The sequence below is a fragment of the Callospermophilus lateralis genome, chromosome X (genome assembly GCF_048772815.1).
Source record: "Callospermophilus lateralis isolate mCalLat2 chromosome X, mCalLat2.hap1, whole genome shotgun sequence".
Classification (NCBI taxonomy): domain Eukaryota; kingdom Metazoa; phylum Chordata; class Mammalia; order Rodentia; family Sciuridae; genus Callospermophilus; species Callospermophilus lateralis.
In genome coordinates, this window is record NC_135325.1 from 85,722,389 (window position 1) to 85,740,885 (window position 18,497).

Below are 18,497 nucleotides of genomic sequence, written 5' to 3' on the forward strand. Positions count from 1 at the left end.
AGAATTAATAAGAATTAGGACTGAGAGTTTGGCTCAGTGGTAGGACACTTGAATAGTGTGCACAAGGCTCTGAGTTCCATCACCAGAACCAGCAAAATAATAATAATAATAATAAAAATTATGGGCTTTATAACATTTTTAGAAATATAATATATGCCAAAAATTAACAAAGGCTGGAAGAAAAGAAATAGAAAAGAAATATACATGTTGTGAACATCAGATAATACAATATTCATAGGAAGATACATTGTGATAAGTCATATACATATACATAAGCCATCAAATGAAAATAAAATACTAAAATAAAAAGTTATAATAAATAGCACAATAAAATAACAAAATTAATTAATCCAAAAGAAGGTAGAAAATAAGAAAAAGACCACAAAAAACAGGTGGTTCAAATAGAAAACAGAATGAAATGATACAGCTAAACCCAAGCATATCCACAATCATGTTTAAAAAAATGTGTTTGACATCCTATTTAAAAGCAGACATTGTTATAATAGAGAAAAAGGAAGACCCATCTATTAGAAACCACTTGAAAATTAAAATAAAAACATAGGTTAAAATCATGAGAATGTACAAAAGATATTCTATTTTATTAATAGCAAAACATATTCTATTTTATTAATAGCCAAAGGAAACTAGATTAGTTGTATTACTATCATACAAAATAAGTTTCATCTCAACCAATACTACCATGAATAAAGAGGATCACCTCATAATGGAAAAGGGGAAAATTCATTAAGAGGATGCACAATCCATTGTTAGGTGTATTTACTTAACAATGAAGCCTCAAAGTTCATGAAGCAAAACCTGATAGAACTGAAAGGAAAAATAGATAGCTTCACAATTATAGTCAGAAATTTCAATGTCATTTTCTCAATAAATGATGCAATAGGTAGAAAAAGTCAATAAGGATATAGAAGACATGAATAAAACTATCAAGCTCCTTTACCTAATTGACATTTATAAAAGCTTGCACCCAAACACAGCAGAATACCCTTTCTTTTCAAGTGCACACAGAACATTAATCAAAATATGAGTCATAAAGTGTCAATAAAGACAAATTAAACTTTTAAAAATTTGCAAGTTAATAAATATTGCAAATACAGAAAGTATGCTCTATGTAATAGAATTAAAATTAAAATCAACAGATACAATTGAAAATTCTCAAATATTTGAAAAACAAACAAGACACTTAAAAAAACTGTATGAGAAGAATTAGAAGGGAAATTAGACAGCATTTTGAACTCAATGAAAACAAAAAAGACAACATACCAAATTAGTGAAATGACCTTAAAAAAAGAGTGCTAAGAGGAAAGATTGTAGCATTATATGCCTATGTTAGAAGACAAGAAAAGTGTCAATACTCTAAATTCCATTCTAAGAAACTAGAAAAAAGAGTAAATTAAAGTCACTATAATATCCAAATCAGAAATAATAAAGGTAAGGACAGAAATAACTAAATAGAAAATTAAATTAATTAATTAAAATGGAGGTGGTTCTTTAAAAAGATAAAATTTATAAAACTCCAGTCAGAATGATCAGGAGAAAAGACAGAAGTAAAAAATGATAAATATCAGAAATGAGAGAAGAAAAATCACTTACAGAGGGGGCATGACTATAGATTAAAAGGATAATAAAGGAGCTAGGTATGGTGGTGCATGCCTATAATCCCAATGACTTGGGAGGCTGAGGCAGGAGGATAGGAAGTTCAAGGCCAGCCTCCACAACTTAGTGACACCCTGCCTCAAAATGAAATAGAAAAAATGCCAGGGATGTAGCTCAGTGGTAGAGTGCCCTGGGTTCAATCCCCAGTACTGAAAAAATAAAAATTAAAAAATTAAAAAATCAGTCATTTAATTCACTATATTACTGGATTAAAAAAGAAAACCCTTGTGACTATCTCACAAGATATAGAAAAAGCATTTGACAAAATCCAACATCCATTTTGATAAAATCCTAATCAAAATAGAAATAGAAGGGATCTTCCTGATAAAAGACTGAATACTTTTCCCCTAACGTCAGGGGAAAAGGGAAGGATGTCTACTTCTCATTGCTCTAGAGGTCCTACCCAGTACAATAAGGCCAGCAAAAGAAATAACAAGTGCAAAGAGTGGAAATGAAGACATACAACCATTTTTCTTTGCAGACAGCATGATCTAAATAGAAAATCCCAAGGAATCCACAAAAAATATCCTAGAACTAAACAAATAAATTTATCAAGCTCCATGATGCAAAGCCAATATTCAAAAATCAAGTTTATTTCTCTATAATATCAATAAACTATTAGAAATAAAAAATAATACATTATTTACAATGAACCAAAATAAATAAATAAATAGGTGTTAAATCTAAATACACACACACACACACACACACACACACACACACAGAGGATACATATGCTAAAACCCATAACAGCTTCATTCACACTATACAAAATTTAACTCAAAACGAATCATGGATCTTAATGTAAAATATAAAACCGTAAAACTTTAGAAGGAACTCTAGTAGACTTCACAACTTTGGGTTGGACAAAGAGTTCTTATACATGAAAGTGAAAGTAAAACACCCAAGAGAAAATATTGATACATTATACTTCCTCAAAATTAAAGACAATCTTTAAGAAAATACACAGATGAACTAAGAACTAGGAAAGATTTTTGAAAAGCATATACCTGACAGAGGACTTGTACAGAGAACAGAAAAATGTTGTCAAAAACCCAATAACAAGGGCTGAGGTTGTAACTCAGTGGCAGAGTGCTTGCCTAGCATGTGTGAGGTGCTGGGTTCGATTCTCAGCACCACATAAAAATAAAATAAAGGTCCATTCACAACTAAAAAAATTTTTTTTTAAAGTTAGGGGGAAAAAAACCCCAATAACAAGGTGATCAAGATTGGTATCAACACTGATGAGTCATGCAGATGTCTTGATGTGACATGATGGAATGGCATTCAAGTTTTGCGGTCTTCTTTTCCCAAATTCCATTCTAATCATGAGAAGAACATCAAAGAAAAAAAAAGCATAGGGGACATTTTACAAAATACCTTACCAGCACTCCTCAAAACTACCACATTCATCAAAAACCAAGGACATGAATAAAAAGTAACAACTAAGAAGCACATAAAGGAGACATGACAAAAAATGTAAAGTGATATTATGGATATGATTCTGGAATACAAAAGGGCATTAGGTAAAAACTGAAGAAATCTAAGTAAAGTATTAACTTAATGTTCAATATCAGTTCATTAATTGTAGCAAGTGTACCAAATTAATTTAAGATGTTAATAATAGAGAAAACTAGGTGTGGGGTATTTACAAGCTCTGCATTCTTTTTGTATTTTTTCATAAATCTAAATATTGTTTAAAATTTAAAATCCTTTTAATATATTAAAAATAAAAATAAGATAAAAACAATTACAGAAAGAAAACCAACAATACAATCTATTAATGGACAAAAATATTTTTTAAAAAAATATTTGTAGTTGTAGATAGACACAATACCTTTATTTATTTAGTTATTTTTGTGTGGTGCTGAGGATTGAACCCAGTGCCTCATGCATGCTAAGTAAGCACTCTACCACTGAGTGACAGTCCCAGCCCATGGACAAAAATCTTGAACAAACACCCCACCAAAGAGGCTATAATGTACAATAACTAAGTACATGAAAAAATGCTCAATAACACCAGCAGTTAGGAGAATGAAAATTAAAATCCTAATCCTCATGAGACTGAGATACTACTAAACAAAACAGGCAAAAAAACCCCCTAATAATATCAAATATTGACAAGGATTTGAAATAGTTGGAATTCTTATATATTTTTGGCAAAATGATATAGCTACTCTGGAAAACAGTCTAGCACCTTGATCTAGGTGATCAAGATTGGTATCAACAATTTATTCCATTTTATAAGAAAAATGGAATATAAAATGGAAAATACATTTAAATATAAAATGGAAAATACATTTAAAATATGGCCCAACAATCTCATTCCCAGATATTTACTCTAGAGAAATGAAAAATTATGTTTACTATAAAAGTTTTAAGTGAATGCTTACAGTAGTTTGAATTGCCAAAAAAACACAACAAAACCCCCAAACTGCAAACGACACACAGTCCTTTAAGTGACTAAATGGATAAATAAACTTTGAATTAACACAACTGAATACTACTCAGCAATAAAAAGGGACAAAATACTGACACAAAAATTTGGATGAATCTCAAAAGCTAAATGAAAGAAATCAGTAACTTTTCACACTTTATGATTCTATTCATATTACATTTTGGAAAAAAACTTTAGTGATTGAGAACAATGGTTATGAGTGGTGATGTGGTTTGACTACAAAAAGAAAAATGGCACAAGATAATGGGAAGGGGTGATAGAACTATTCTGTAACTGATTGTGGTAGTGGTTACATGGATCTACATATGTGTTATAATGCATAGTAGGTACACCAAAAAAGTTGATTTAACTGTATAATCACTTAAAAATAAGATAAAGGAAAATGAAAACAAAATGAATCAGGATTTATTTTTTAAAGATTTCGTACTATGTGAGTCCATTTATATCAAATATAGAAAGGCAAATTATATGAAGAAAAATATACTGATTGCAGGTCATGATGGGTGGAGGTAGGTGTTGAATAGTGAGAGCAGCATGAAGGAGTTTTTGAGTTGGAGCTTCTTTGTATCTTGATTGTAGTGGTGGTCACATGAGTTGCATGCATTTATCTAAACCTGTAGAACTGCACACCAAAAAAGTGTGAATTTTACCATATGTAAAATGTGAAACATGGAAAATATACTTTTATGAAATGAGAAGTAGGTCACTGCTGGAACAAACTATTTGGAAAGCATATCACCACTAAAGGAATTCTTTGTAGAATATATAAAGAATTCTCAGAAGATGATGTACAATCAACAAATATGTGAAAAAATGTTCATCATTACTAGCAATCAGAGAAATGCAAATCAAAACTAGTCTAAGATATCATCTCACTCCAGTCAGAATGGCAGCTAATATGAAGACAAACAACAATAAGTGTTGGTGAGGATGTGGGGAAAAAGGTACACTCATACACTGTTGGTGGGGCTGCAAATTGGTGCATCCAATACAGAAAGCAGTATGGAGATTTCTTGTAAAATTGGGAATGGAACTACCATTTGACCCAGCTGTCCCCCTCTTTGGTCTATACCCAAAGGACTTTAAAACAGCATACTACAGGGACACAGCCACATCAATGTTTATAGCAGCACAATTCACAATAGCTAAATTTTGGAACCAACCGAGATGTCCTTCAGTAGATGAATGGATTTAAAAAAATGTGGCATATATACACAATGGAATAGTACTCAGCAATAAAAGAGAATAAAATCATGGCATTTGCAGGTAAATGGATGGCATTAGAGAAGATAATGCTAAGTGAAGTTAGCCAATCCCCAAAAAACAAATGCTGAATGTTTTATTTGATATAAGGAGGCTGATTCATAGTGGGGTAGGGAGAGGGAGCATGGGAGAAATAGATGAACTCTAGATAGGGCAGAGGGGTTGGAGGGGAAAGGATGAGGTATGGGGCTAGAAATGAGGGTGGAATGTGATGATTATTATTTTCCAAAGTACATGAATAAAGACATGAATTGGTGTGAATATACTATGTATACAACCAGAGGTATGAAAAATTGTGCTCTACATATGTAATAAGAATTGTAATGCATTCCACTGTGGTGTATAAATTAAAAAATTACATAAAAAAGAATTCTTACAATGTAATAATAGGGAAAAAACTAATTTAAAAATGGGCAAATAATTTGAGCAGAAGATAATAGTTTTGGAATTGGTGGTAGTGGTTATACAATCTTGCATATATACTAGAAAAATCTATATTTTACACTTTAAAGGGGTAAATTTTGAAGCATGCAAATTATCTCAATAAAAAAGAAAATATTCAGATTAGAAAATAAGCATAAGATGCTCAACATAATTAGTCATTTCGGAAATACAAATTAAAACACAGTGAGGTACCATTGCAAGCCCACTAGGACAGCTAAAATTAAAAGGAATTAGAATACTGTTGGTGAGGATGCAGAACAAGTGGATATCTCACACATCCCTGGTAGAAAGGTAAAACTACATCAGAAAACTGTTTAGCAGTTTCTTAAAAAGTAAAACTTTTACAGACCAGCAAATTTTGTGGCATCCTTGTAATGCTTTATCCAGTGGTTTTCCTTTTGAGGGATTAAAATATTACATACCTTCTTTTCCCTTGGAGTTTTACTTATTTGCTCCAGTCCCTATTATAATTTCAGGTGGTCTAGAATTCCTCTTCTTACTGGTTTAGGACTTTAGCTAACATTTTTTTTCCTTCTCTGAGCATATCATGTGCAACAAGGGAAAGAGCAAAGTATCTGTCTTTAGATGGAAAGCTGAAGCTTTAGTTGTAGTTCTCTCAGGATAAAGCTGGCTTTAGGTTGTCCTGATTTTCTTTATCAATTGCTCTGTTTGTTTTTGACTGTTTTAAATAAGTATTTCCAGCCTTAAAAGATAAGTAGATGCATTTCCCCATACTCTGTAAGTAGAAAGGAGTGTGGTTCTCAACACTCTGAAATGCCAACTCATGAGTTTTCAGACATTTGGTCTTTCTAACTGAAGCTTTGCTTCCCTGGAGAACCTGAATTATTTTAGATTGTTTCATTATTGTCTTTCTTATTCTTATATGTGGTATTTGCCACCCTTGCTGCATCTCAGTAGCATTTCCCAGTTATTAGTTTTTATGCTTCTTCCCTTGTGCTGGTATAGGACTGTCTGAGGATACCTTCAGTTCTTCATTGCTTATGGTCCACAAGAGGTAAATTGTTTTCACCATCAAAAGTTGAACAGTCAGACTAAGTTTTCATGTGAAATGACTAAGGTTTGGGTTATAGAAGCGTTTCATACCCAAGGAATCTGTGCACATCCAATAACATCTGTACCTCCATCACTATGCAAAGACTAAGGCTTTTAAAAATTTAGAGTTCCACCAGAATAATATCTTTAAGAAATGGTAGTGTCCACATGCCAGAGAGAACATTTAGTCTTTGGTTTTGGGGGACTGAGTTATTTCACTTAGCATGATACTCTCCAGTTCCATCCATTTACTAGCAAATGCCATAATTTCATTCTTTGTGGCTGGGTAATATTCCATTGTGTATAAATACCATATTTTCTTTATCCCTAGGTTAACCCACAACAAAGGAGGGTGGTGAGGGAAAGAATAGAAGTCTATTGGATTAGACAAAGGGGAATGAAGGGAAGGGAAGGGGAGAGGAATAGGAAGGATAGTAGAATTAATTGGATATGACTTTCCTACCTTATATTTGAATATAAGACCAGTGTAATTTCACATCATGTACAACAAGAATGGGATCCTAATTAGAATAAGTTATACACTATATATGTATAATATGCCAAAATATACTCTACTGTCATGTTTATCTAAAAAGAACAAATAAAAATTTAAAAAGTTTAAAAAAGGAATGCTAGTAAGATAACATTCTCATGCTCTTCCCTCCTGAATACTTATCAGGCACTATATATTTTCTGACTGCGTAAATTAATGAAAATATAGCAATTGTATAACAAATAAAAAAATGAAGGTATAAGACATATATTATTCCTTCTCTGTAAAATAATGTATGTTTGAATATGCCTAGATGCATAGAAAAGTCTAGAATTGTGTACACAGAAAATCTGGGGTGGAAAACATTTAATTTAGTTTTTAACCTTATTATTTATTGTTTACTTCTTTTTTCCTGATTCATCCTTTCTTTTGTCCTTTCCCCCACAATTTTTGGCAAAAATTTTCATTCATACAAAAGTTGTTTTGAGTACAGATGAGGTCTTTGGTAGAATGCCCCTCAATTTGTGTTTATCAGCTATTTTTTATCATGATTAGATAGGAGTTTGAGGGTTGTAAAAAACATCATAGAAATGAAATATAATAACACAAAGGATAAGGGAAGACAATTACACCTTTACTGTCATATAGTTTACAATAATTATGAAGTGGTAAAGTACAAATTTAAGGTAAACTGAAATAAATTAAGGATGCAGTGATAAGTCATGTTGATACCATGTACTCTCAATACAACCTAAAGAGGACACTTCACTTCTATCATCAAGGTCATGAAACACAAGGAAAGATGAGAGCAGACCCTAGGAGCCATGACAACTAAATGAAATTGTACTTGCTTCTACACATAATCCCACAATGCTAATGCCTTGTTATTATTGTAACTTTAAAGAAGTATCTTTTATCTTTGTCCACACGTATGTCCTTTCTGATATTCTTCATTCCTTCCCGCAGTTCTATTCTTCAATATAATACCATTTTCCTTCAACCTGAAGGAAATACTATGGCTCTTAGTGCAGTTTTGCTGGCAATGAATTCTTTCAACTGTTTTTTTCCTAAAGGATTCTGGGACCCACATCCCCAATCACAATAATATCTCTAATAATGCGCACCCACAATTTCTGATTTTTTTCTACCTGAGAGTTTCCAGGCAAAAAAGAAATGCTGAAATCACCCGACACACATGATTAACTGTAGAATTTGTAGATTTTCTTCTTTCTGGATTTAAGAGTTCAGCCATGAAGGTTCTTTTCCATGGACAACAGCAGTACCTGTTCAAGAAGTTCTCCAAACTAAGAATAGGAGGGAGTTTTCTTATTCTGATAACACAAAAAAATCTACAATGAACATTATACTTAACAGTAAAGTGTGGAAAGCTCTCCCTCTGGGATTGGGATTGACATGAGGATGTCCATTCTCAACACTTCTATTCAGCACTGAATAGGAACAGTAAAATAAAACAAAAAATAAAAGATATAGGAATAGAAAGGAAAAACCAATTTCCTTATTATGGACATACAAACATAACAAATAATAGGGTTTAGAAATGTCATTGGTTGGATATAAAATTATGTCAACTGCACATCTAAAACTCAACTGGTTTCTATATATTAACCAACAGAATTAAAAAAGAAAAAGGAAACTTTCACAATAGTAACACAAACATAAGGCACCTGAAATTTATAAAAATTCTGAAAATTGCTGGACTAGGTGGTACATACCTGTCATCCTCAGCATTAATTTGGTTAAACCTAAGCACATATTCATTTATATTTAAGTATACATATTTATTTAAGTACAGTGTGATAATTCAATATATGTGTACAATGTGTAATGATCAAATAGTAAATAGTATTTCCATGTCCTGAATCATGTGTCATTTTTTTATGCTGGAAAACTTCAAACTCCTTTCTTCAAGTTCTTAAGAAATATGCTATGAACTACAGATATCCTACTGTGCTGTAAAACATTAGTACTTATTCCTTTTATTAGAACTTATGTAATAACCACATTTTGATGCCCATTATCCAACCTGCATCTATTCCCCTTCTCTTACCCTTCTTACCTTTCAGTGATTACTATTCTACTCTCTACTTATATGAAGTCAACTTTTTTAGCTTCTATATGTGATTGAGAAAATGAAAAATTTATATTTCTGTGCTTGATTTATTTCACTTACCATAATGCCCTCCAGTTCTACCCATGTTGCTGCAAATGACAGGATTTCATCCTTTTTTATGGATGACTAATATTCCACTCTCTATATATGTGACATTTTCTTTATCCAATCATCAGTTGACTCCATATCTTGGCTATTATGTGCAGTGCTGCAATGAATGCTTAAACGCCATTCCACCCCTCAACTTAAATTTCTGATATTCCATTTTACACCTTTCTATATTGCCTCTCAACACATTAATGTTGCTATGATTATTTTAAAAGGTTTTTTAAAAAATTTTAGTCTTCATACTAAAGACATGTTTATGCACCATGCTGACAAAATTACAGCATTTTGATTTTGTGTGTATATTTCCTCCTACCAGTAAGTTTTATAACTTCCCATGGTGGAGACACATCCAATCACTTTTTTTTAAGGAATGTCTTTTTTTGTGTTCAGTATTTTGAAAATCACACCTATTCCTTCCTGGCCAGTAGAGTTAAATGTGAGTGGTGGCCTTTTACCTTCCTAAACCTATTTGTGCCCTTCTCTAGATTTGGGAAATTTTGTGTCATTATTTCTTTGAATAAGCTTTCTATTCCTGGGGCATTTTCAAGTCCTTCCTGAACTCTAATATCCCAAATATTTGCTCTTGCAATGTTATTGTGAAATTCTGACTATTCATTCTTTTTTCTCCTCCAAGTGTGTATTTTCTTTTCTTATACTAACAAATAGTCTTTGAGCTCACTGTTATCTCTTCTGGCTGATCAATTCCACCACTGATGCCTGTTTAGTTTCCCTTAGTCTATTTTTTAGCTTAAGGATTACTAGATAATTCTTTTAATTGCTTCAATCTCTTTATTAAACTCTCTATTCAGTTTCTCTGTTAGAGTATTGAATCATTTCTGTGTGTTCTCTTGAAGCTAATCAACTTATTTTAAAACAGCTGTTTTAAATTTGCTATCCAAGAACTTCTCCATAATGCTTACTTTCTGGTCAGTTTCTAGTACCTTTTTTATTGTTAGATGAAGTCATGGTTCACTAAAAGTTCTTGATGCTTCTTGTTATGTGACATCATCTGGACATTGAAGGATTAGGTGTTTATTCTAGTCTTCATAATCTGGCTTGCTTTCTGGCTGTCTTTCCAGAAATTCAAGAAGTCTGCTTATTTTCTCTGCATCTAAAGTCACTTCCACTATATCAGCACTAGATGTCATACTAACTTCAGGTTTGCCTCAAGTCCACTGTTGGTGTGTTATTTCTTTCAGCACTAGAGGGTGATGAAAGCCCAGGTTTGTTTCCAATCCAGTTGGTGTTGTTCAGCATTAATTTGTTGGAGCACCTAAAAAGTGTAGTTCCTCACAAACCTCTCCTGGGAACTGGGTAGGTTCAAACACTTTGTCCACAGTAATTGGTTGTGGTCAGGAATTGTGGAATTCCACCTGGGTCTGGGCACAATTACTGTGGAGGGACTAGCCCTAGTCTTCTCTCAATTGTGACTATGAACATCCCAACACTTTGTCAAACTGAGTCCACAGTCCACTAGTACTAGCTCTACACAAAGTACGACTGATGTCTGCACTACTATGGGCTGCTTACTGCTGAGGTGGACTCATGGCCCAACACCACTACAGTCACACATGATACTGGCCATAAGTCTCATAGACTAAGGCCATATGTCCCCACCTGACATTGGGGCTGTTCCAGACACTCCATCCATGGGTACTGGCCTGGGGCTGAGGGCCATTAGGATCTTCCCAGTATTAGGTTTCATCAGCCCAGCAGTAAGTTCCAAGCCAAAGACCTGGGCTTGGTGAATGCGGTCTTGCTCCACACTATGCTGCCCAATCTTGGAGTAATGTTGGTAAAGGCAGTTCTTTGGCCACCAAGGCTAATGTTAAACTGGGTGACTCCTGAATCTCACAGCTATAAGAAACTATACAGTCTCAGGGGTGTACCCAGGTCTGTGCCACCATTGGCAGTGATGTACACCAAAACACAAAGCTAAACCACAAGGTGCTGGTCTCTTCTTTATACTATAGGTAGGTCTAGAACTCCATGTGTAAGCAGTGGTCTGGGAATAGCTGTGCTCCCTAAGGCTGGAGAAGGGGTTGTGGTGACAGTATGGTGCAAAGCTGGGTTGCACTGGTCTCTCAGACACAGGTACCTTTACAGTCTGGGGGATGTGCCCCAGGCCTACTCCACATGCAGCAATGATGCAGGCCAAAACTCAAGTCTGTCTCATTAATATACATGTCTCTACTCCATACTGGGGCAGGTCTAGAGGCTCCATCTGTGAGCTCTGGCCTGTATGTAGGGGCCATCATTTTCTCTCTGGTACTGAGTCTCAACACAGCCAGCATGGCACTGAACTCCAAAGCAAAGTCCTGCACTAGTATTTGTGCCTTCCTCCCTAGCAGGCAGAGTTTTGCTTCCTTCTCTACTGCCCAAGGTTGGGGCACGGTAGAGGTGGTCCTTGGCTGCTTCGCTAATAGACTCAGCAGCTGAGTTTGTTGGTATAGTCCTGGGGTAGGGATCACAGGCTTTGTCTGGCTCTGGGTTTCACCATGGGGGGCCTGGTATTGGCTTTGTTCAAGTCTAAGCCTGGACTTATTCCTTCTCTCTCCCCCAAATAAGAGGTATACTTGTCCATGTGGTTTGGAGTTAGGGTGAAGTGGGCAAATCCTTTCTGCCTTTTTGGATGTGTCTTTTCTTATTATCATACCAAAATTGGGTACTCTGTTCTCTCATGTGGCTTCCTTAGCTTTTCCAAAGGTAGTCTGGTGTGTGAATACCTGTTCAACTTGGTATTCCTGTGCAAGAATATTCACTTGAAGACCCTACTTACTTATCTTGTTCTGCCTTCCTGAAAAACCCAATTATGTCAATTTTTGCTTCATATATTTTGGGGTTTGGTTGTTAGATGCATATATGTTTATAATTGTGTATCTTGCTGGATTTATTATTTCATCAATGTATAATGTCATTGTATCTTGTAACAATTTTTGTTATATATTTTTCCAGCTTTATTGAGGTAAAGTTGATAATTTAAAATTGTATATGTTTAGGGTATACAAATTGATGATTTTATATACATATGTAAACACTAAAATATTCACCACAACTAAACTTAATAATGACCCAAAGTACAGAAGCAGTCATCGATGCAACAGAGGCACCAGGGCCTAAAACAGAAGGAAAGATTTAACTCTGGTACTGTGTGACAATGCTGTAGGGCATACAGGAAAAAAATAGTACATACAGGGTTTGAAACTGTCCAGTTTCACACATTCACCAGGGGTCTTGGAATGTATTAGCCAATAAATGGTGATTAACGTACTAAAAAAATTGTACATTGTATGTTAAAGATATGAGCACCTTGTGGTAACTGGTATATTACAGTTTTTATTTTGATTCTTTTAATGGTGGATTTGTGTATGTATGTATATACAGATGTTTTTACATGATGATTTCTGCTCGCCTGTGGGCAGAAAAAAAAGAAATAGTAGCAAAGTGGCTTTAGCTTTTCAACAGTACAGACCACAGAATAGGTATACTAGTTAATAGAAATCACTGTTTCTCCAAAGTTTTTCCTTCATTATAATTACATTTATTTAAAAATTTACATATGGCAAAACTCATTCTTTTGGCATACAATTCTGAATTTTGACAAATGCACACATTCAACTACAATCAAGATAGAAAAAAATCTCCATTATTGTGTTACCACTTTGTAGTCAAGGAATACTATCTTTGTCCCCTGATATCCATTGTTATTTTTCCACTATCCCTATTTGTTTTACACTATTTGTTTTACCTTTTCCATAAAATGTACAAATGAAATCAAACAGTAGTAGCCTTTTGAGTTTGGATTCTTCTACTTAGCAAAATGCATTGAAGATTCATTCAAGTTGTTGCATGTATGGTTCATTAGTTTTTATTGCCACGTAGAATTTCTTAGTCTGGATGTATCAGTTTCTGTATCAATGCACCAGTTGAAATATATCCTCCATATTTACTTTCCTCCATTGTTAATGGACTGTAGGTGTAGTAATGAGCAGAGGTGAGATTTTCCACCCAACAGGAAGCAGTTCCTTTTGGAAGTTCAGCTGAGAAGTATATTCCTGGGTAACATGTGTAACAAGCTATACCTGGATAACTTATTACCTATTCCTTAAACTATATTTAAAATCGGAGAGTTAATTCTAAGTGAACAGTCTATCAGAGGAATAGAAGTTTGTCCTGAGTGTAGTCAGATGATATCGTCAGAATAGGTCTGACAAATATGCTGGAAGCCAAGTAACTGCAAGAGTATTTAATTTTTTTTTAATTTAAAAAATACTGAAAAAAATAAAAACCACTCCAAATCACATCATTTCAAAAATTTTACAAACTGAAACCTACTTTCACTCTGTCCAATTCTACCTTCAAAAGGTTTATAATTTGGCATACATATTTCCCAGCCTTTTCCTAAATTAATTTTGAAATATCTATATACACATACCATATATATAAATGCTTTTACTTAAAAATTTTATTAACACTATTCATATTTTTTCATATAATGTTTTAACTTAATACAAAACCTTGGATATGAGTCAGAATATATTCATAGATATAGTCCAATATTTAAATGGCTGCATAGTATTCCATTAAGTGGATATTATTTACACATTTACCTACTGATGAACATTTGGGTAATATCAGACTTTGCATTTTTGTGACAGTTGTATTGATATAGAATTCATACATAATATAATTAACCCACATTATATAGTTCATAACTTTTAGTATAATTCATAATGTTGTGCTATAATAAACACATTTTGGAACATTTTAATGAACCTCTAAAGAAACCTCATATACTTCAGCTCTAACCCTAGCCTTTTCCATTCCTTACCCTCCCCACCTTGACTCAAAAACACAATTAATCCTCTGTTACTAATTATTTGCCAATTCCGGACACTTCATATAAATGGAATCATATAATATGTAGTCATTTTTGACTGGCTTACTTTACTGAGCACATTCTCGGGGTTCTTGCATGTTAATAGTATGTGTCAGAAATGTTCCCTGCTTCTACCTTTTGGATGAGTTTAATGAGGAAACTGTATTAATTTTTCTTTAAAGTCTTGGCAGCATTCACCTAAAAAGTCATGTGGGTCTGGGCTTTTCATTGAGGGTATTTTTTCCTTACTCAATTTAACCTATTTACTTGTTATTAGGGTAGTTCAGATTTTCTTTTTTGAGTTATTTTTGGTAGTTTGGGTTTTTCTCTAAATTTGTTCATTTCATTCAGGTTAACTTATTCACATGTATTTGTTCATAGAATTTCTTCATAATTCTTTTTATTTCTACAAAGTCAGTAATAATATTTTTCCTTCAGTTTTGATTCTAGTAATTTGAGTCTCCTTTATTTCCTGATACATCTAGCAAAAGATTTGTTTTGTTAATCTTTTTTATTGAACTAACTTTTGGTTTGGTTTCATTGATTTTTATCTAGTTTTCGGTCCTCCATGTGGTTTACTTTTTATCTAATATTTTTCCCTCTAAGCATTGCTTTAGCTGCATCCCATAAGTTTTGGTATGTTGTCTTCATTTCCATTTATCTTAAAGGGTTTTCTAAAATTTCCCTTGTGATTTCTTCTTTTACCTATTGGTCACTTAAAAGTGTGCCTAATTTTCACATATTTGTAAATTGCAGTTTCTGTTACTAGTTTCTAACTCTATTCTATGTGGTCAGAGACATACTTTACATGATTTCAGTCCACTTATATTTATTAAGGCTTGTTTTATGGTTTTGTTTATGATCTATCTGGAAATGTTTCATATACACTTGAGAAGACCATGTGTTCTGATGTTGTTGTATGGCGTGTTCTGTAAATGTCTTTTAGGTCTATTTGGCTTATCATATTGTTCAAGTCTTCTATTTCCTTATTGATCATCTGTCTAGTTCTTCTATTATTGAAAATGGGGGTAGTAAACATGCCAACTTTTTTTGTAAATGTTTATTTCTCCCATTTATTTCATGTTCTGTTTTTAGGTACATGGATTATTTCTAAAAGGTCAGTAGTTATATTTTCTCCTTCATTTAAAAAAATTTGTGACTTGCACAATTTTCTGTGCAAACTTTTATAAAGTGTATCTCTTATAATAAACAGCAAAGTTTGAATCTTGTTTTTTCCCTAGTCTGACAATCTTCATTTCTTGACTGTTTAATCCATTCACATTTATTATTACTATTGGTGGGTGGATTTACAAAATCCATTTTACTGGTTGTTTTTTTTTTCCTATCTGTCTCAACCTTTTGTTTCTCCTTTCCTCTTTTTGGCTTTTGTATTATTTTCTAATGTGACATTTAAATTTAATAATATTTCATTTTTTTAAAAGTTATTTTCTCAGTGGTTGTTCCAGGGCTTACCATACACACCTTAACTAAACTGGATATCAGATAAAGATATATATTAAGTTAATGTCAGTTATATATAGAAATATTAGTCCTATATAAACCCATTTCTTTCCCCCATTTTGTGGTATGACTGTCATACATATTGTTTTCTCATTATAAACCCGATAATACATTATTATAATCATTACTTAATATAATTCTATGTTTTTTAATGAAGATGAGAGAAGAAAAGCAAGTCTGTATTTATAGCTTTTTTTTTTACATTACCCTTCTTTTTTCTCCTATTTTTAAAAATTTGTTCCTGTAGATTTGAGCTATGATCTAGAGATCTAGAGTCTTTTCTTTAATAACACAGTGTTATTTCCATCTGCCCTGTTTGTTCTATTATTGGCAAACATGTTTTATGCTAAAGACAAAACAATGCAACTATACACATACTGCTTTATACAACTGTTTTTAAAATTAATAAAGGAAAATGAATGCAGATTTCCTTCTATAATTACTTATTTACCTTTGTTGATGATCTTTTGTGTGTATATTCATATAAAAGTCTAAGGATACTTGCTTTCAACCTGAAGAACTTCCTTTACTATTTTATATGAGGTTTGTTCACAATGAATTCTCTGGTTGTTGTTACATGCAAATGTCTTATTTCACTTCCATTTTTGAAAAAATAGGTTTTTTTGTATATAGGATTCTGGTCAAGAGTTAAATTCCTTTGCGTACTTTGAATATGTTATCTAATTGCCACCAGCATGGCTTCTGCTGAGAAGTCAGTTGTTAATCTTACTGGGGTTCCCTAATAAGTGATAGTTCATTTTATTTGTGCTACTGTCAAGATTTTATGTCTCTGGATTTTAGTACTTATTAGGATGTGTTTGTTTGTAGTTTTCCTTTTGTTTGTCCTATTTAGGGTTTGCTGAGGTTCTGCAATACATAAATTAATGTTTCTCAACAAATTTGAAGCACTTACATACATTATTTCTTGGAATGCTTTTTTCCTCCCCCTTTCATTCTCTTTTCTTCTAGCACTACCATTACTTCTACACTGGAGTGCTTAATGGTGTTGAGTTCTATACTCTTCAATTTTATCAGTTCTCTTTTATTTCTGTTGTTCATCCTAGACAGAATTATCTCACCTAATCCTCACAACCCTAAGGAGGTAAGTAGTACTATTATCCTCACTTTATAGATGAGAAAACTGAGGCTCATTAAGTGACTTGTCAAGTACAGGGTGGTAAATGTGGCTGTGAGGTGCACAGGTTTGATCCCTAAGTTAGTACTACTTCCTCAATGCCATACTGTCTATTATTCAGCAACAATAAACAAACAACTAGGGGATTTGAGACAGGCTACTTCTCTTCTGGAGAACTCTTTCTTTCCATATCCCTTTAGAATTCTTTGCTAGTATGTTCCTCTTGTAAAATTCATATAATTTATATTTAACATATATTAGACACTCAATGTTTATTGTGATGAAGTGAAAGATTGCTCAACTGTATCTAGTTTAAATGGCCATGAGAACACCAATATTTTTGTTTAAAAAGATTTCATTAGAAAAAATATATAGCTTTTGGAAGACTCTGAGAACTTAGGAAGAATTCATTAAATATGATTGACTTATGAAACTACCTACTATTACTGCTGACAATTCTGACATTACAGTGTTTGTTGATCTTAGGCCTGAGGGCCTGTTCTATTACTTACTAGGTAGATAAAGTTTGAGATATGGATTCTAATAAATAAGTATTTCAATGTTTAATCCATTTTAAAGTTTTGTATAAAGGAGACAGTCCTGGAAAGAATGTTACCTCTAGGGGTAAATATTAAAAACACCAGAAAATGATAAAGGTTTTATAAAATCCTCAGGAAAAATTCTATGTACTTTATCCTAAAAAATAATACTCTTTGTATATTACCCTTAATACTCAGGATATTTTCTGTCCTAGAGAGTCTTTGATTATAAAAAATGTTTTCTACTAATTCTCTCAGAAAGCTGAAAAGCATTGTCCTAATTAATGTTTTTTTCTCTCAGTTAATTTATCCTCTTCAACTCCAAACAAATTTCTATGTATATGCAAATCTTTACTCCAAGAGTCTGATGTAAGAAATATTACCTAGGACCCACTGTGTGTGTGTGTGTGTGTGTGTGTGTGTGTATGTGTGTGTATGTATGTATATGTATGTGTATGTGTGTGTGTGTATATGTATATGTATGTGTATGTGTATGTGTGTATATATATTTCCCTAGCTACCACTGATTTCTGTACTACTCTGTGTAGTAGATGATATGGAAGAAGCAGCCTGGAGATATGACTGTTGTTTTTTATTCCTTCCAAACTCTATCACCAATATTTTCCCATGCAGTTTATATCCATTTACTAGATGCAGTGCTTGCTGTGCTATTTCCTCATCTAAAAGAAAAAGAAAACAAATCAATTTACATAGAACTTAGTAATTCAATTTTATTCCAAGTCTAGTTTACATTGCTTTTCTTCAATGTTAACTGTTGGCTGTAAGGTCATATCATTTT

The 18,497-nt window shown here is 33.1% G+C and overlaps 1 protein-coding gene across 2 annotated transcripts in view; it reads right to left on the reverse strand.

The window, feature by feature from the left end:
* Nucleotides 1-13,154: 13,154 nt before the first annotated feature.
* The window catches only part of Rbm41 (RNA binding motif protein 41), a 73,063-nt gene continuing 67,720 nt past the window's right edge, over nt 13,155-18,497 (reverse strand). For both annotated transcript variants that reach the window (XM_077106891.1, XM_077106890.1), the window contains one exon: nt 13,155-18,378. In XM_077106891.1, coding sequence (XP_076963006.1) covers nt 18,212-18,378 — 167 coding nt within the window. In that variant the 3' untranslated portion in view covers nt 13,155-18,211. The remainder of the gene's footprint in view (nt 18,379-18,497) is intronic.